General features: G+C 32.2%; 1 protein-coding gene across 2 annotated transcripts in view; it reads left to right on the top strand.

Annotated features, from left to right (window-relative positions):
• LOC101896996 (histone-lysine N-methyltransferase trithorax) overlaps positions 1-20,358 on the top strand; it is a 126,053-nt gene that overhangs the window by 71,655 nt on the left and 34,040 nt on the right. The window contains exons 3-4 of one of the 2 annotated variants that reach the window (XM_059123345.1): positions 8,472-9,027; positions 16,173-17,840. In XM_059123345.1, coding sequence (XP_058979328.1) covers positions 16,293-17,840 — 1,548 coding nt within the window. In that variant the 5' untranslated portion in view covers positions 8,472-9,027; positions 16,173-16,292. Of the gene's footprint in view, positions 1-8,471; positions 9,028-10,539; positions 10,857-16,172; positions 17,841-20,358 lie in introns of those variants that run through there. The other variant, XM_011294757.3, reaches the window with a different exon arrangement.

Raw genomic sequence — 20,358 nt, 5'->3', positions numbered from 1 at the left:
AAAAAGAAACAATTCTTGCCAAAAAAAATATCAAAATAGCACCACGTTTTGGCATAATTCTCATATTAAGGTATCCCCTGATTTCAGCTATTTCCGGGGTCTCTTGGTCACATTTTTAAATAGATTTGGCCCTTATTTAGCATCTTTATTTCTTCGGAGGCCAGAAACCCTCTTCACAGAAAATTTTAGCGGCAATTAGGCCAGTTAAGAGAGCTCCTTTAGGTGGCTAGTAAGTTTGTATAGACGCGCGAAGATTGCGATCAAGAAGAATTTTTTTATATTTTTTCCTTATTTCCCCAATTTGTTGTTAATTTTTTTCCATAAATTGCCTACATTTGAAGAATATTTTAAATATAACTTTCCATCTCTGATCTATTACCTTATTACAGCCTCTCAGTATCAATTTAATGGAATTTATGTATCTCACCAGCACTCAATTCTTTTCTTGAAATGAATGGCTCTTCAAATATCTCTCTTTTGGTACCAAACTCTCACACCTCTTTTTGGTGGATACCATAGCATGTTTATGATTGTCAATTACGCTTTCTTGTCTTAAATGCAAGGCCTCTCATTGCAGTCGCTTTTCTCTTTCCTCGGCTCTTCGCGTGAGGGTGTGTGAGTGTTTGTGCATCTCACCCAGAGTTAATCTCCCTTTTTACAACAGAATTAACAACATCGACGCGCTGTGGACAAGCAAAACTTCGAAAGGAATTAAAAAGTTTGGTAAAGTGACACTAAAAGTGTCATAATATTATGTCAGGGCTGGGAATGTATAATTGTTATGAATGTAAGAGGACAATTTGCAAAAAAAAAAAAAAAAAAGAAAAAACGGGAAAATTGGCGATTTAAGTTTGGTGAGGTGTCATTTTAACTGTCATAATATTATGCCAGGGCTATATTATGGCATCACACCTGCAAAATTTTATGCCAGGACATGGAATGTATAATCGTTATGAATGTAAAAGGAATATTGGCCAAAACAGGGGACTGGGGAAAATGGGAGATTTAAGTTTTATGAAGTTGCATTAAAACTGTGAAAATATTATGCCAGGGCTGGGAATGTATAAGCGCTGAATGTAAAAGGAATATTTGCAAAATCTGGGGAAAATGGGAGATTTAAGTTTTGATGAAGTGACGTTAAAAGTGTCAAAGTTTTATGGCGGACCTGGGAATGCAAAATCTATATCCATGTGAACGGAATATTTTCTTACATTGAAGATAATGGGAGATTTATATTTGGTGAAGTGGCATACCAACTGTCATAATATTATGCCAGGGCTGGGATTGCATAATTTCTATGAATGTAAAAGGAAAATTTTCATACACTGAGAAAAATCGGAGATTTAAGTTTGGTGTAATGGCATTAATTTATAATGTTATGTCAGGGCTGGAAATGCATAATCTCTATGAATATAAGAGAATATACTGTCAAATTATTCTGCCAGAGCTGGAAATGCATAATCTATATGAATGTGAGAGGAATATTTGCGTTCACTGGGGACAAATGGGAGATTTAAGGGGATAATGGGGAATTTGAGTTTGATGAAGCGGCATTAGTACTGTCAAAATACTATTCCAGGGCTGGGAATGTATAATCGCTATGAATGTGAGCGGAATATTTTCATACACTGGGGAAAAATGGGAGATTTAAGTTTGGTTTAGTGGCATTAAAACTGTAACAATGTTGGACCAGGGCTGGGAAGTCATAATCTCTATAAATGCAAGAGGAATATTTGCCAAAACTAGGAAAAAAACGGGAGATTTTAGGGGAAAATGTGAGATTTAAGTTTGGTGTAGTGGCATTAAAACTGTAAATTCCTTGGCTGGGAAGTCATAATTTCTATAAATGCAAGAGGAATATTCGCCAAAACTAGGAAAAAACGGGAGATTTTAGGGGAAAATGTGAGATTTAAGTTTGATGAAGCGACATTAGTACTGTCAAAATACTATTCCAGGGCTGGGAATGCACAATCGCTATGAATGTGAGCGGAAATTTTTCATACACTGGGGAAAATGTGAGAATTAAGTTTGGTGTAGAAGCGTAAAAATGGTAACAATGTTATACCAGGGCTGGGAAGGTATAATCTCTATAAATGTAAGAGAAGTGTTTGTCAAAACTGGAAAAAAACGGGAGATTTTAGGGGAAAATGTGAGATTTTGGTGACAAATTGAAGGACTGTGTCTCGGTGAAAGGTGATTTATCCTTCGTGGAGTTATTAAATCTAAAAATGGATAGAAAATATGACAAAATTGGTAAATTTAAAGGGACACGATTTTTCATATTAGCTTTGGAGTTATCAATTTCAGTTCTCAAATTTATTTCCTCTCAACATAATCTCATATCATGGTCCTCTTGAAAAAAAAAAAAAACAAATATTGAAAAATCACAAGCACGACATCCTCCCAAATGACATAATCCCCTTCCTTCAATTGAACAAACAAAGGACTCACTTAAAAACTAAAATTAATAGGCAAACATTAGCCTCCCCCCTCCCTGCAAGCCACCCCTAATTGAAAATGCAAAACAGAAATGTTCAAATTTGAGTTTTGCGTGCCTGACTGACCGAACATGGGTGAATTATGAATCACGACACAAAATTAATCATCAGGGTAATAATTGCATTTGCAGGCCTATAACCTCTCGATACAAAACAAAAATCGTGGTATGAATTGCATTGCAGGGACATGAAATGAATACCCAACAAATGGCTCGAAGGTGGTGGTTGGTTGTTGCTGCTGCATTTTTTGCCAATGAATCGGGGAAATATTGGCAGGAATTGTGACAAACTTGCATGACAAATTAATTTGGCTGCGGTGTTTGCCGCTGCATAAGCAAATGTTGTTTATCCTCCATTAATGTCATCGTCATCATCCATTGTGGCCTTTGGACAAACGCACACCCCGATGTGTTTTAGTGGCAACAAATGACGTCGCCGCATCACCGCAAACAATGCCTGGTTAGAATTATAAGAATGATTCAATAACAATAACAACAACAACAAAAGGTTACACCACTTTCGGTGTAAACACCCCGAAACATTTAACCACTCTAGCAGTCCAGCTAGAAGCCAGCCAGCCAACCAGCCGGCCGGCAGAAATCATGGACGACCCTCTACTTGGATTTCATTCATTCAGCGCCACCGCCGCGACCAACCATTCATCTGGGCTTCTGGTTAACAAAAACCACAACAATGTTGTTGTCGTTGTTGTTGTTAGTGCTGTTGTAATTGTAGCAAAATGTGAATCGAATTAAAGCAAAGTAAACACAACACCTTTTATTTTTTGAAAATTGTATTTAAAACGTAACAGATGCTACGATGACACTTAAATGCTGGAGTGTTAATGGTTAGATATTTTGAGGACTGTTCTGGAAAAATTCCAAGATTTAATTTGAATGGGGTGAAATTAAATAAACCAGGTTTTGGGTAGTTCTGGATAAACTATCCATGTCTTTTTGGATAAAATTTTAATATTGTTCATGTTTGTGGGTAAATTATCCACGTTTTGAATAATTTTGGATAAAAGTTTCCACCTTTTTTGGAGTACTTTTGAAAAATTATCCATTTTTGTAGATGATTTCGGATAAATTGGATAATTGTGGATCATTTTGGATAAATTGTGGTTTATTTTGGATAAATTATAGATAATTTTATATAATTATCCATTTTTGTGTACAATTTCGGATGAATTGTGGAAAATTTTTATCTACGTTTGTGGATAATTTTGGATAAATTGCGGATAATTTTGGATAAACTATCTACCTTTAGGAAAAATTGTTGATAATTTTTGATAGATTTCGAATAATTTTGAAATAATTGTTGATAATTATGGATGAATTGTGGATAATTTTGGATAAATTATTTACCTTTAGGTTAAATTGTTAATAATTTTTAATAAATTTCGAATAATTTTTGAAAAATTGTTGGTAATTTTGGATAAATTGTGGATAATTTTAGATAAATTATATATCTTTAGAAGAAATTGGTTATAACTTTTGATAAATTTCGAATAATTTTGGAAAAATTGTGATAATTTTGGATAAATTGAGAATAATTTTGGATAAATTGTGTATAATTTTAGATAAATTATCTACCTTTTGGGAGAAATTGTTAATAATTTTTGATAAATTTCGAATAATTTTGGAAAAATTATGGATAAATTGTAAATAATTTTGGATAAATTGTGGATAATTTTTGATAAATTGTGGATAATTTTAGATAAATTACATATCTTTAGAAGAAATTGTTAATAATTTTTGATAAATATCGAATAATTTTAGATAAGTTGTGTATAATTTGTGGATAATTTTAGATAAATTATCTACCTTTAGGAGAAATTGTTAATAATTTATGATAAATTTCGAATACTTTTAGAAAAATTGTGGATAATTTTGGATAAATTATGAATAATTTTGGATAAATTGTGGATAATTTTGGATAAATTGTGGATAATTTTAGATAAATTGTAGATAATTTAGGATAAATTATTTACCTTTAGGATAAATTGTTAATAATTTTTGATAAAATTCGAATAATTTTGGAAAAAATGTAGATAATTTTGGATAAATTGTGAATAATTTTGGATAAATTATCTACCTTTAGGATAAATTGTTAAAAATTTTTGATAAAGTTCGAAAAATTTTGGATAATTTTGGATAAATTGTGGATAATTTTAGATAAATTGTGGATAATTTTGTTAATAACTTTTTTGATAAATTTCGAATAATTTTGGAAAGATTGTGGAAAATTTTGGATAAATAAGTTACCTTTAGGATAAATTGTTAATAATTTTTGGATAAATTATGAATAATTTTGGATAAATTGTGGATAATTTTGAATAAATTGTTAATAATTTTTGATCAATTTCGAATAATTTTGGAAAAATTTTGGATAATTTTGGATAAATTGTGAATAATTTTGGATAAATTGTGGATAATTTTGAATAAATTATTTACCTTTAGGATAAATTGTTAATAATTTTTGATAAATTTCTAATAATTTTGAGAAAATTGTTGATAATTTTGGATAATTTTGGATAAATTGTGGATAACTTTATATAAATTATCTACCTTTAGGGGAAATTTTTAATAATTTCTGATAAATTTCGAATAATTTTGGAAAAATTATGGATAAATTATGAATAATTTTAGATAAATTGTGGATAATTTTGGATCAATTGTGGATAATTTTGGATAAATTATCTACCTTTAGGAGAAATTGTTAATAATTTTTGATAAATTTCAAAAAATTTTGGGAAATTATTGGATACATTATGGATAATTTTGGATAAATTGTGGATAATTTTAGATAAATGATATATCTTTAGAAGAAATTGTTAATAATTTTTGATAAATTTCGAATAATTTTGAAAAAAATTGTTGATAATTTTGGATTAATTGTGGATAATTTTGGATAAATTGTGGATAATTTTGGATAAGTTGTGGATAATTTTGGATAAATTATCTACTTTAGGACAAATTGTTAATAATTTTTGATAAATTTCAAAAAAAAATTGGAAAAATTTTGGATAAATTGTGGATAATTTTGGATAAATAGTGGATAATTTTAGATAAATGATATATCTTTACAAGAAATTGTTAATAATTTTTGATAAATTTCGAATAATTTTGGAAACATTGTGGATAATTTTGGATAAATTGTGAATAATTTTGGATAAATTGTGGATAATTTTTGGATAATTTTATATAAATTATAATTTATTATAATTTCGAATAATTTTTGAAAATTTGTGGATAAATTGTGGATAATTTTGGATGAGTTGTGGATAATTTTGGATAAATTATCTACCTTTAGGAGAAATTGTTAATAATTTTTGATAAATTTCGAATAATTTTGGATACATTTTGGATGAGTTGTGGATAATTTTGGATAAACTATCTACCTTAATGGAAATTCTTAATAATTTTTGATAAATTTCGAATAATCTTGAAAAATTGTGGATAATTTTGGATGAGTTGTGAATAATTTTGGATAAATTATCTGCCTTTAGGAGAAATTTTGAATAATTTTTGATAAATTTCGAATAATTTTGGAAAAATTGTGGATAATTGTGGATAATTTTGGATGAATTGTGGATAATTTTGGATGAATTGTGGATAATTTTCGATAAATTGTTAATTATTTTGAATAAATTGTGGATAAATTTGGATAAATTGTTAAAAATTTTGTATGAATAGTTATCCACTATTTTGGATAAATTATGGATAATTTTGGATAAATTATGGATAATTTTATATAAATTATAATTTCGAATAATTTTGGAAAATTTGTGGATAATTTTGGATAAATTATGGATAATTTTGGATGAGTTTTGGATAATTTTGTATAAATTATCTACCTTTAGGAGAAATTGTTAGTAATTATTGATAAATTTCGAATAATTTTGGAAAAATTGTGGATAATTTTGGATAAATTGTGAATAATTTTGGATAAATTGTGGATAATTTTGGATAAATTTTGGATAATTTTAGATAAATTGTGGATAATTTTGGATGAATTGTGGATAATTTTGGATAAATTATTTACCTTTAGGATAAATTGTTCATCATTTTTGATACATTTCGAATATTTTTGGAAAAATTGTGGATAATTTTAGATAAATTATCCACCTTTAGGAGAAATTATTAATCATTTTTGATAAATTTCGAATAATTTTGGAAAATTTTTGGATAAATTGTGGATAATTTTGGATGAGTTGTGGATAATTTTAGATAAATTATCTACCTTTAGGAGAAATTGTTAATAATTTTTGATGAATTTCTATTAATTTTGGAAAAATTGTGGATAATTTTTGGATAAATTGTGGATAATTTTCGATAAATTGCGGATAATTTAAGATATACTGTGGATAAATTTGGATAAATTGTTAATTATTTTGAATTAATTGTGGATAAATTTGGATAAATTGTTAATAATTTTGGATGAATAGTGGATAATTTTGGATAAATTGTGCACACTTTTGGATAAATTATCCAATTTTGTTGATAATTTTAGAACATTGTGTATAATTTTAAGTAATTTATCCACGTTTGTGGATAAATTGAAGAACATTTTGGATAAATTACCAACGTTTGTGGTTTATTTTTGTGTCAATTGTGGATAATTTTGGAAAATTATCCACATATATAGCTAATTTCGGATAAGTTATACACATTTATGGATAATTTCAGATAATTTAGGATATTTTATCCACGTTTGTGGATAAATTGAAGAAAATTTTGGATAAATTACCAACGTTTGTGGTTTTTTTTTTGGGTCAATTGTGGATAATTTTGGAAATTTATCCCCATATGTAGCTAATTTCGGATAATTTATACACATTTATGGATAATTTCGGATAAATTTCAGATAATTTAGGATATTTTATCCACGTTTTTGGATACTTGGGATAAATTGTAGAACATTTTGAATAAATTATCTACGTTTTGGATTATTTTTGTATGAAATGTAGATAGTTTTGAATAAATTGTCCACGTTTGTGTATAATACTGGATAAATTATTCACGCTTTAAATAAATTTGCTTAAATTACCCAGGTTTTGGATAATTTTGAAAAAAATTTTCTTATTTTTCTGATAAAAATCTTACATTTTTTCGGATAAATTATCCACATTTTGGATAAAGTTCCACGTTTTTTGTTCTTTGTGTTAAACAGCTGATTTTTGGATAATTTTAGGGATAAATTAACGACCACTGTGGATAATTTGGGATAGTTTTTTTTGTTTGGTTTATAGATAGATTTCCAAGTCTGGGCATTATTTCAAAAAAAAAAAAATAGCTACGTCATCGACATGACTTAAATGCTCTCTCTCAAATTTGTAACAAGCTATTTTTCTTTTCTCCCAAGCCGCCTCCCCCTTTTTGATTCAACTTCTTTTTTTACAATTTCTTACATTATTCTACACATCTCTATGAACAGCAAATTCCATTCAAAACAACATCATCATCACCAACAACATCTAGATACCACCACCCAATCATCCATCCATCCACATCTATCCCATTCCTTAACACTACCTACACGTTTGGTTTTGGATACAAAAAAAACATTGGCATCGTCATCATCTTCATCATCAACACCACCACCAAATACCACCAATCAAACACGCATACACACACACGCTCTCTCTCTTGCCACTCATTCATCTTCTTAAAGAAAAGCTGAGAAAAGAAAATTCTTTTCCACATTTACGTTTTTTTTTTGAATTGAAAAAGCCGTTGCAAGAAACTGTGTAATAAAACAAGATTTTCTTCCTCTTTCTCTCTTTTTTTTCGTTTTCTTGTTTATTTCTTTGTTGCCGCGTCGTTCGTACGTTTCATTCATTCCAATTTCTTTTGTGACAACCACAAAAAAAAAAAAAACGATAAACTTTGGATGATGTGATGTTATGCTGCTGCAAATTTGGATGGATGCTGTGATGATATTTGACTGCATGGAAATATTTTTACACAGAAAGCAAAACAATTCAAATTTAATTTGGAAAAAATCCTGATTTTCTTGTAAAAAAAAAAAAAAAAAATATGAATCATCAGTTGTAATTAAAACAACAAGAATAGTATTTACACCATCAACCCATTTAAGACAAAAACCTTTGCCGCTTTGCCAATCTCTTTGCCTGCCGCTCGCGCCCAACCGCAACAGGAAACAGCAACCCCATGTCCCACAACAGCAATCGCAGTCTATCGAAAAGCAGTCGCAGTAGCAACAAACATCAACACTTCAATAGCAGCAACAACATAGAGAGCCCCAGCAGTAGCAGCAGTAGTTGTAGCAACAGTGACGCCAACAGAAGCAGAGGCGGCGGCAGTGGCCAGAGTTACAGTAACAGCCAAAATTATACCAGCAATTACGATAATAATTTCACCAACAGTTACAGCGGCAACTACAGCGGAGACTATAGCATCTACACCTATACGAATTACAATCAAAAGCAGCAACAACAACAAGTGCAGCAGCAGGACGAACAGCAGCAGCACGATCATCTGAAGGAGTTGCAACAGCAACAGAGGTAAAGAGCAAAAAAACAAAAAAATTAACAGCATCAATTGCAAAAATTACTAACCCCATAAAGAAAATAAATAAAAGGCGGCAAAATACGTACTCTCTCTCACCATTCACTTACTCACTCATGCACCAATCCCCCCACCCCCTTCCTAAATGCAGCTCCAATAAAGGAAATAAATCATAATTCTCAAAATAAATCATAAAAACATAGCTAATCCTCTTTAAATCCATTGGAGAGAAAGAGAGGGGAGTACAACGGGAACAAGAAAACCAAACAGCCATTCAACCACTTACTCATTGTGGTGGCAAAGACCACTTTAGTTTCAATAAAAACACTAACAATAAAGCCCCCAACAAATTGAATGAAAATATTTACTTAACTCCCCATTTAAAAAACTGAAGAGAGAGCAAAAGCCACTTAGAGACAGAGAAAGAGAGAGCCAAACACATTACATTTTCATTTCGTGTGGGTACACGACTTCGGCAAGGTAGCACGTGCAAAATAATTTGCACGACGACACCGAAAACATACACAGAGCATAACAACCATGCTCTTTTTTATGACCTCTCACTCCTTGCAACAACAACAACAACATCATCACCAACCTCATGCATTTTTGCCAAAGAATCATAAAAAAGGTGATAAAATAATTACAAAAAGGCAAGGTGGTATTTAAGGCAAAAGCATAAAACTAACAAGAAAAAAAAACAAAGGCAAACAAGCCAGCCAAGCCATAAAATACCCCACCAACCGACCTAAGGAGGGAAAGAGACAAAAATCACACAAACACACACGGCAAACAGCAAAAGGTGGTCATGCAACATAACACAAGACACAAAACAACACACAAAGAAGAAGAAGAAGAGGAAGAATGAACAAAACAAAAAAACATCTGCCGCCTGGCTGACTTGCATTGAAAACATTACATACCAAACATCAACAAGCATAAATTGCTCACAGATAGAGACAAGAGAGAGAGACGTTGTGTGAGAGAGAGCCATATTTACCACACACAAAATAACCCATAATAAACACCAAACAAAACCAAAAACCAGGGAGGGAAATTCCTTCCTACATTTGTGATGAGAGAGTGTGGCTTATGATAAGAGAGCGCGAGAGAGAAACGTTCTTGTATGTGAGACCCATACAACAACGAAACAAGAAATAAACCAGAAATAAACACAACATCGCCAAACAACTTTACAAAAGGAGTCGTTCACTCTCAGTTTGCCAAAGAAAACGTATGCGTAATGACGAAGTTCAGTTTCGTGTTTGATACGAAGACGGAAGAAAGGAATAAATAATAACAATAAGGAATTTTTAAATAAAAATCAAAATAATAATAAAAACTTGATAATCATTGGAAAAAAATCCAAAAAAATAAAGGTAAATAATAAATATTAATTAATAAAATTTTAAAAAATAAGATAAGTGATTCGAGTCTAAAAAAAAAAAAAAATTATAGTTAAAAATAAAAAAAAAAACAGTAATTAAAAAAAAAAATCAGTTGAGAAAATGTGATGAGTGGCTTGAAAATAAAATGTGAATCTGAAAACAATAAATAAAAATAAATAAATGAGTGAAATAAAAATTTCAAAAACTTCAAAAAAATAAAGGCAGCAATAAAAGAAATACTTAAAAATTAAATAACTTTCATGAGAGAAAATGTGATGAGTGGCTTGGAATTGCCGGATCCAAAAAAAAAAAAAAATAAATAAATAAATAAATTAATTAAAGGTAAAAATTAAAATCACAAAGAAAAAATACAATTTTAAGTGAGAAAATGTTGAAATAAAATGAGAAAAAATACACAAGAAATTGAAGAAATTAAGGTAAAAAATCGAAAAAAAAAAATTGAAAAACAAAATATATTAAAAATATTGAAAAAAATTAAGTGAGAAAATATAGAAAGTAACTTGAAAATTTTAAAATCTAAAAAAGAGATCAATAAAAGAAAAAAATAATGGTGGTCAAAAATTAAAATTATGAACAAATTTTGAAGTGAGAAAAACATACAAAAACAAACACGAGATTGTAGTGATTTGAATGAAAAACGTAAATAAAACTTAATTTAAAAACTAAACATGTTAAAAAATATTGAGTACAAATAATAATAAAATGCAACATAATAATATAATACTATAAAAAGAATAACATTAAAAATAATTTCCAGAGTAAAAAAAAATAATAATAATAAAAAATATTTCTACACAATAAATTATGTTTTAATGTTAAAAAAAATCCTAAACAAAAAATATAAAATGCTGGATGAGTAAAACAAATAATCAAATATTAAAATAGGAAATAATAATTTTATATTTAATAAATGTTATTTTAAATTACTTTAAAAATATTATATTTTTTTTAAAATTCAGTAAAAAAAAAAAATTAAACCAGTAAACAAATTAAGAAAAACATTTAAAAAAGAAACATAGAATTATAAAAATTTATAAATTAAAAATATAATAAAAAATCGAATCACAAACTAAATAAAAAAGGCAAATTAAGAAAAAATTGGAAGTAAAATACAAATATATAATAAAATAAAAATAAAAATTTTACAAAATTCATAAACTAAAAAAAAAATTAAAAAGAATATTTTTTTTAATATAAATTATAAAAATATAATATAGATATACAACTTTGAAAATGTGTGCAACAAAAACAAAATTAAAAAATATTGTTAAAAACAAAACAAAAATTTCTTGTTATATACAATAAAAAATTAAAAATATATGAAAAATAAAATAAAAAAAATTAAAATAAGAATAATATTAATTTTAGAATTGTTAAGACAAAAACGAAAAGTAGAAGAAGAAAAAAAGTGACAAATGAAAAAACAATATTATTTAAAAATTATAGCAAAAATAATAAAAATAATAAATTATTAAAAAACAAGAAAAAACCTGAAAAAATAGATTTTTCACACAATAAATAAAGAAAAGAATTTAATAACATATAAAAAAAAAACAAAAAAAAAATATATGTAATAAAAAACAAAATATTTAACAAATGTAATAATATTATACGAATAAAAAAATATAAGTAAAATCTTGAATTGAAAGATTATAACTCAACAAAACTCAAATTAAAATTAAGAAGTATTAACTACAAAAATTTTGAAAAGAGTGGTAATTAAATAAAACTCGATTTGTAAAAAATTAAATTAAAAAAAAAAAAACAATACAAAAAAATAAAAAACTGTTTACAAACAAATAAAAATTTCTTCTTACAATAAAAGTTAATAACAATTTCCTAGTAAGAAAATGCGATTTTCAGTGGACAAAAGAAATAAAACAAGAGAAATAAAAAAGAGCATTAATAAAAAATGAAATAATAAAATAGTGGTCTATGTTAAAAGTAAAAATCGAATATAATGTCATAATAACGAACGAAAAACATTAGAATATAATAAACAATATAAGTATAAAAAAATTAAATATAAAAATAAAATAAAAATATATAAAAAATATAAAAATAAAATAAAAATATCAAACCAAAAATATAGCTTGTCAATGAACTAAAAATAAACCAAAATTAAAGAAAATAAAAATTGAATTAAGAAAATAAATAAAATAAAATAAATTAAAAATAACATAAAAATATATAATATAATATGAAAACTTTTTTAAACAGCGAAATATTTTCTGATTAAAAATAAAAATTTAATAGCTAAAACTTACATCAAAAGTTACAAAAAAAAAAAAAATGGCGAATTATAACAAAAATATAACTTGAAAATTATGTAAAAATTTTGAATTAAAGGAATGTAAACCATGCTGCCGAAATGACAAAACAAAATTGAAAGCATTTAAAACTAATAATTAACAATTAAAAATTTCAAGAATTTAAAAACAACATCTTTAAAAAATGAAAAATTAAATACAAAAATAAAAAAAACTGCATTGCTAACGTAAATATGTTAATAAAAAATGAAGGGGAAACTAAAATATATATATTTTTGAAAGTTAATAAAAAAGTTTGAATAACTAGAGAACAAAAAGTTTCATGAAAGATATATTTTTACCATTTAAAAACCAAAAAATAACCTAACAATAATTAAAAAAAAAATAGAGAACTGAAAATTTTTAAAAAGATTGGGAAAAATGCTATATTAAAATTAATTAATTAAAAAAAATTACTAAAAATAATATTTTTTAAAATAAATAAAAATTATGTTACAAATAAAAAATGTTTACAACGGAAAATAGAAGAATGAAATTAAAATTTGACAACGGAAAGTGAAATTATTGAAAAAATTATTCATATGGAAAAAGTTAACTACTTTCTATATAATTATATAATTTATAAAGAATATTTGTAACCAATCGTATAAAATCTTAAAATGTCAAATGAAAATTAAAAGCAAAGTTTACTTTTTTGTGAAATACAGTACGAGCTTGATTTTGGCAACAGCAACAAAAAAGTGAGATATAAACAGAGCGAGAGAGAGGGAGAGAGAGCACTAATACTTCAACTGAAATAGAAAAATAATTGTAGTATTTAAAAGTTAGATATGGCTACATAGGGTATATATCATTTGATACGGCCAAAACGTATCTCATGGAAATAACGGTTGTAGATCTTAGGTCTTTTTGGACCAAATCCATTTCAGTGGTTTCCGCCTGTCTGTCTGTCTCGTTGATTGATGTGCACGAAAACTCTCAAAGGGAGTATCCGATTTGATTTAAACGTGGCACATCGTAAACAAATTGTCAAAATCTTCAAAGAAAATATTTTACATCATAGAAAGAGAAAAGAATCATTCGATTTTATTTAAATTTTGCAAATCCCAATATTTGAATCAGTACTAGGTCAGGTGTGTGAATGGACAATATCGGCCCACTCCATCATGGACCTCTCCCACAAAGGCTCGAAATTTTGAATAATTATAAATTTTATAGAATTTGAAATAAAACTCCGATTGTATTTTCGCACATCTTAATATTTTAACCACTACAAGATCTGATATGAAAAATTGATAGATCGGACCACTACTTCTGGTACCTCCCCCACAACTGGTTACAATTTTGAATGATTATAACTCTCATTAAAAAAACAAAAAAAAAAAACATCCGAGTCTCTTCAAATTTCACTCATCGCAATATCTCTTCTATAACAACATCTGGTGTGAAGGTGGAACATATCGACCGACTCCCTTTGGTACCTCCCCTTCAGAGGGGTCAAAATTTTGAAAAAGCAAAATGCTCATAATAGGCGAAATAAGCATCGGAATCCTTTCAAACTTCGCATATGCCAATATTTCTATTCTCACAAGATCAGGTATGAAGATCGAATATGTCCGACAACTTCTTCTGGTACCTCCCCCTCAAAGGGATCAAAATTTTGAATATTTATAACTCTTATAAAATTCGAAATAAGTATCCGATTCCTTTAAAATTCGGCACATCCCAATATTTCTATTAACACAAGATCTGGTATGAAGATGGAATATATCCGACCACTCCTTCTGTTACCTCCCCCTTAATGGGGTCGAAATTTTGAATAATTATAACTCTTATAAAATGCGAAATACGTATCCGATTCTCTTTACATTTCAGAAATCTTAATATTTTTATTAACACAAGATCTGGTGTGAAGATGATACACATCGGCCCACCCCTTCTGGTACCTCCCCCACAAAGTGGTCAAAATTTTGAATAGCCAAAATGCTCATAAAAAGCGACATATACGTCCGATTCTCTTCAAACTCGGCGTATCCCAATATTTCAATTCACACAAGATCTGGCGTGAAGATGGAATATATCCGACCACTCCTTCTGGCAACTCCCCCTTGAAGGGATCAAAATTTTGAATATTTATAACTCTTATAAAATTCGAAATGAGTATCCGATTTCTTTAAAACTCGGCGCATCCCAATATTTCTATTTACACATGATCTGGTGTGAAGATAGAATATATCCGACCACTCCTTCTGGTACCTCCCCCACAAAGGGGTCAAAATTTTGAATAATTATACGTCTCATAAAATGCGAAATAAGCTTCTGATTCTCTTCAAATTTCAGATATCTTAATATTTTTATTAACACAAGATCTGGTGTGAAGATAATACATATCGGCCCACCCCTTCTGGTACCTCCTCCACAAAGTGGTCAAAATTTCAAATAATCAAAATGCCCATAAAATGCGAAATATGTATCCAATTCTCTTCAAACTCGGCGTATCCCAATATTTCTATTTACACAAGATCTAGTGTAAGAATGGATTAATCGGCCAACTACTTCTGGCACGTGCCCCTCAAAGGGGTCAAACTCTTGAAAAACCAAAATTGACATAATAAGCAAAATAAGCATCCGATTCTTTTCAAACTCGGCGTATCCCAATATTTCTATTAACACAAGATCTGGATTCCGGTACCTCCCCCACAAATGGGTCCAAATTTTGTATAACCAAAATGCTCATAATAAGCCAAATAAGCATCCGATTCTTTTCAAACTCGGTATATCCCAATATTTATATTCATACAAGATCTGGTGTAAAGAAGGAATATAACCGACCACTTCTTCCGGTACCTCCCCCACAAAGGGGTCGAAATTTTGAATAATTATAACTCTCATAAAATGCGAAATAAGCATCTGATTCACTTCAAATGTCACTCATCTGAATATTTCTACTAGTACAAGATCTGGTGTAAAGATGATACATACCGGCCCACTCCTTCCTTTACCTCCCCCATAAAGTGGTCACAATTTTCAATATTTATATCCCTCATAACTTTCGAAACAGATCAGCGATTCTTTTCCTATTTGGTATAACTAAATATTTTTCTCAACCAGAGATCTCATGTAAATATGGTAGATATCGCACACCCCTTCTGGTACCTCTCCCACAAAAATTTACAATTATTTGCATAAACATGGAAATAAATTTTAGAGTTTATTTCGATTTTTTTGTAGAATTTATAAATTAATTTTAATTTTTCAAAAAAAAAAAAAAAGAAATAAAATAAAAAAAAATTCCCTTCAAATGCAAGCTATCCAAAAATCATAACATCGCCCTCTCCATTGTTGCCCATATCATCCTCGTACTGTATTAATTCAAGAGAGTTGTTTTTGCCCCCTATGTATCCTGTGAGAGTCTTACAACAACATTCCATTTTTTTCTCTCTCCTTCTTTTTTCTTTAAAGAAACCAATAAAGGAAATAACATCAACAACAACAACAACCTTTCAACCATAATAAAGCAGCAACAAAAACAAGGCAGGCAAGCAAAAGAAATTACGCGCCAAATGCTAAACCTAAATTATTATGGGTCGTTCCAAGTTTCCCGGGAAACCATCAAAATCGATAAATCGTAAGCGAATAAGTGTTTTACAATTAGACCCGAATACCAGCAGCAGTGGTGGTGGCGGCAGTGCGGCTGTCAATGAAGCTTCAGGGCCGGGGACAGTAGCTACTGTAGGCGGGGGAGGAGGGGCAGCAGCTAACAGCAGCGGAACTCATCACAACAGCAGATCCTCCTCTGCGGCCGGAGAAAGTGCATCGGGCTCCCAAACTAATGCCACAGCAACAGCCTCATCCTCATCAAATTCCGAAGATGAGGAGAATCTCAGGCAAACGAAAACGCCGCAAGCGAAGGAGAAGCAGCACCAGGGAAATGGAGATCCAGCCGAGGAGGAGAAGGAAGATGACGAAGATGATGATGACGACGAGGAGCAGGAGGATAATCACTTAAATAATTGTGATAAACATAAAAATGGTAAAAGGGAAGACCATGATGACGATGATGATGAGGAGGAGGAGGGGGGACATTTTTCTGCCCGGGGAAATGGCAGCAGTAGCAGCAGCAGTGGTAGTAGCCGCACCACCACAAATGGCTATGGTGAGGCCAGCAATTCCTCATCCTCTTCTATGGGAGGTGGTCAAAGACACAATGGTGGTGGCAGTAGCACCCATAAAACCTCACAAAATTCCCTGGCATCCATTAAAATTCCCAAGCCCAGTTTAAGCGCCAAAGTGGAGGCTAATTGCAACTCCAATAAACCTAAGACAAGCCAGGCAAAAGCCAAGGAGGAGCAGCAGCAGCAGCAGCAACAAGAGAAAAAGGAAGATCGATCCTCCATCAGCGACGAATGTAGAAAATCTTTAAAATCCCCTCCACCTCCAGCACCACCATCCTCCTCATCCACGTCCTCAGCAACATCACAACAGAAATCTTTGCGTAATTGTAAAAAATTCAAAAATTTAAATATTCACAAACCCGAAGTTATGCTGCCGTCATCGTCGAAATTAAAATTGCAACAACAGCAACAACAAAATTCCCATCCAGAAAAATCCCATGCAAAAACAATTCCCGCCTCCCCAGGTCAGCAAAGCTCCTTGGCCACCAGCAGGCAAGAAACAACAACAGAACCTGTCATCGGTAAACAGCAACAACAACACCAACATACACCACCACAAATATGCGAAATGTCATCATCATCAGGCTCTACAAAAACAACAACATCATCTGTTTCAGCTTCACAACCACCCTCCCCTTCCAGCTCCACAGACAAGTCCCCAACTTCATTATCATCATCAGCATCACCACGTCAGACCAATAATGATGCCCAAGATGATGGAGTTCTCCGCTCGGATACGTTGGGGAAAGACAACAACAAGAAGGCCGAAGATGCTAATAATGTCGCCGTCACTGCTGCTTCCACAGTCAGCTTGGAAGAACGGAAGAACAGTTGTATTGGTGTTGACCAGAATGATGATGATCATCATGATGGAGATGATGATGATGCCGTTGGTGACCGCCATCATGGCGGTGATGATGATGGAAATTCCAGTTCTCCCCACTCCCATGACTCGGTAAGTCTTTTTGACAAGATTGGGTTTTCAATTTTTATAATCTCTTTCGCCTTTGGTGTGTGTGTATGTGATTTTTTTTTGCTCCCTCCTTTTTTCCTTCTGTTTCTCCCTATTTTACATAAGTATTTTGATTTGTGTTGTCTTTTCAATAACAAGGTAATAATGAAAACAATGAACAGTGGCTCAAAGAAGAGAAAATATATGTTTTACAGGTCTTCTGGACAGAGACGAGCTTTACAGGTCTTCTTCAGGTGGCTGGCTAGCCAGTCAGCTGATCTGTGGACAGATACAGTGGCTGGTTAGCCAGTCAGCTGATGTGTGCACACAGTGTCAGCTGGGCAGGCAGTCAGCTGATCTGCGCACACAGAGTCAGCTGGGCAGCCAGTAAACTGATCTGTGCACACAGAGTCAGCTGGGCAGCCAGTCAGCTGATCTGTGGACAGATACAGTGGCTGGCTACTAGCCAATCAGCTGATCTGTGGACAGATACAGTGGCTGGCTACTAGCCAGTCAGCTGATCTGTGAACAGATGCAGTGGCTGGCTACTAGCCAGTCAGCTGATCTGTGAACAGATGCAGTGGCTGGCTACTAGCCAGTCAGCTGATCTGTGAACATATACAGTGGCTGGCTACTAGCCGGTTAGCTGATCTGTTCACAGATACAGTGGCTGGCTACTAGCCAGTCAGCTGATCTGTTCACAGATACAGTGGCTGGCTACTAGCCAGTCAGCTGATCTGTGGACAGATACAGTGGCTGGCTACTAGCCAGTCAGCTGATCTGTTCACAGATACAGTGGCTCTACTAGCCAGTCAGATGATCTGTCTTATTCGGGTGGCTAGCTAGCCATTCAGCTGATCTGCGGACAGATACAGTGGCTGGCTACTAACCAGTCAGCTGATCTGTAGAAAGAAACAGTGGCTGGCTACTAGCCAATCAGCTGATCTGTGGACAGATACAGTGGCTGGCTACTAGCCAATCAGCTGATCTGTGGACAGATACAGTGGCTGGCTACTAGCCAGTCAACTGATCTGTGGACAGATACAATGGCTGGCTACTAGCCAGTCAGCTGATCTGCGGACAGATACAGTGGCTGGCTACTAGCCAGTCAGCTGATCTGCGGACAGATACAGTGGCTGGCTACTAGCCAGTCAGCTGATCTGTGGACAGATACAGTGGCTGGCTACTAGCCAGTCAGCTGATCTGTGGACAGATACAGTGTGGCTGGCTACTAGCCAGTCAGCTGATCTGTGGACAGATACAGTGGCTGGCTACTAGCCAGTCAGCTGATCTGTGGACAGATACAGTGGCTGGCTACTAGCCAGTCAGCTGATCTGGGCACACAGAGTCAGCTGGCTAGCCAGTCAGCTGATCTGGGCACACAGAGTCAGCTGGCTAGCCAGTCAGCTGATCTGGGCACACAGAGTCAGCTGGCCAGCCAGTCAGCTGATGTGTGTACACAGAGTCAGCTGGCCAGCCAGTCAGCTGATGTGTGTACACAGAGTCAGCTGGCCAGCCAGTCAGCTGATGTGTGTACACAGAGTCAGCTGGCCAGCCAGTCAGCTGATGTGTGTACAGAGAGTCAGCTGGCCAGCCAGTCAGCTGATGTGTGTACAGAGAGTCAGCTGGCCAGCCAGTCAGCTGATCTGTGCACACAGAGTCAGCTGGCCAGCCAGTCAGCTGATCTGTGCACACCGCTGAATTGTACACAGACTCTCTAGACAAAGTCTGTATATCGACACCCTGGCCTTGACTCCTGTTTGGAAACAACTCCCCTTTTTCCAATCCTTTTCTCTCGTCCCACTGTTGAGGTATTATTTAAATCCGGATTATTATTATTGTTTTCCCTTTAATGATCTGCCCTTCATCATTGGCATGATAAACATATCATTTTGATGGATCTGTTCTGGTTATGTTTTTTTCCTTTCCTACCCCTCATATTTTGTTGTATTTTTGTTAAAAAAAAAACTAAAACTTGTATTTAAATGCCTCCACACTGCTGATGAGGTTGATGATAGTGATCGTCGTCGTCGTCGTCATCATCATCGTCAACTTTTGATGATCAAAGTCAAGCATGGCCTGCTGCTGGGCAGGCTAGCAGTCAGTACAGCACCCAGCAGATCAACAGGTTTAGGATTTTTTATTTTGCTTTTCGATTTTGTTCATCTCTGTTTTTATGTTGTTTTTTTTTTTGCGCCACTTTTGTGCGGTTTCAATGACAAGGGTCACATTCTTGTTGTCATCGTTTTTTGCTCTCTTCCTCTCTCTCTCCGCTTATTCTTCTTTTTATTTTCCTCCACCAAGCGTCATAACTTGTCAAAAATAAGTGTCGGGAATTTTTTTTTTCAATAAAGTTTTGGGGAGTGTTTTTTTCGGGAGAAGATTTTGAAGGAAGAAGGAAGTGTTGAAATTTAAAATTTTTGGATTGGGAGAATAGGAAAGGATTTCTACGTTTCTAAAGGACCTTGGGAAGAAACACGATATTAAAAAGTTCCTTTTATGGATAAAAGATTTTTAGAGA

The sequence above is a fragment of the Musca domestica genome, unplaced genomic scaffold (assembly GCF_030504385.1).
Source record: "Musca domestica strain aabys unplaced genomic scaffold, Musca_domestica.polishedcontigs.V.1.1 24, whole genome shotgun sequence".
In the NCBI taxonomy this organism is placed as follows: domain Eukaryota; kingdom Metazoa; phylum Arthropoda; class Insecta; order Diptera; family Muscidae; genus Musca; species Musca domestica.
This window is presented reverse-complemented; position numbering and strand designations above follow the sequence as displayed.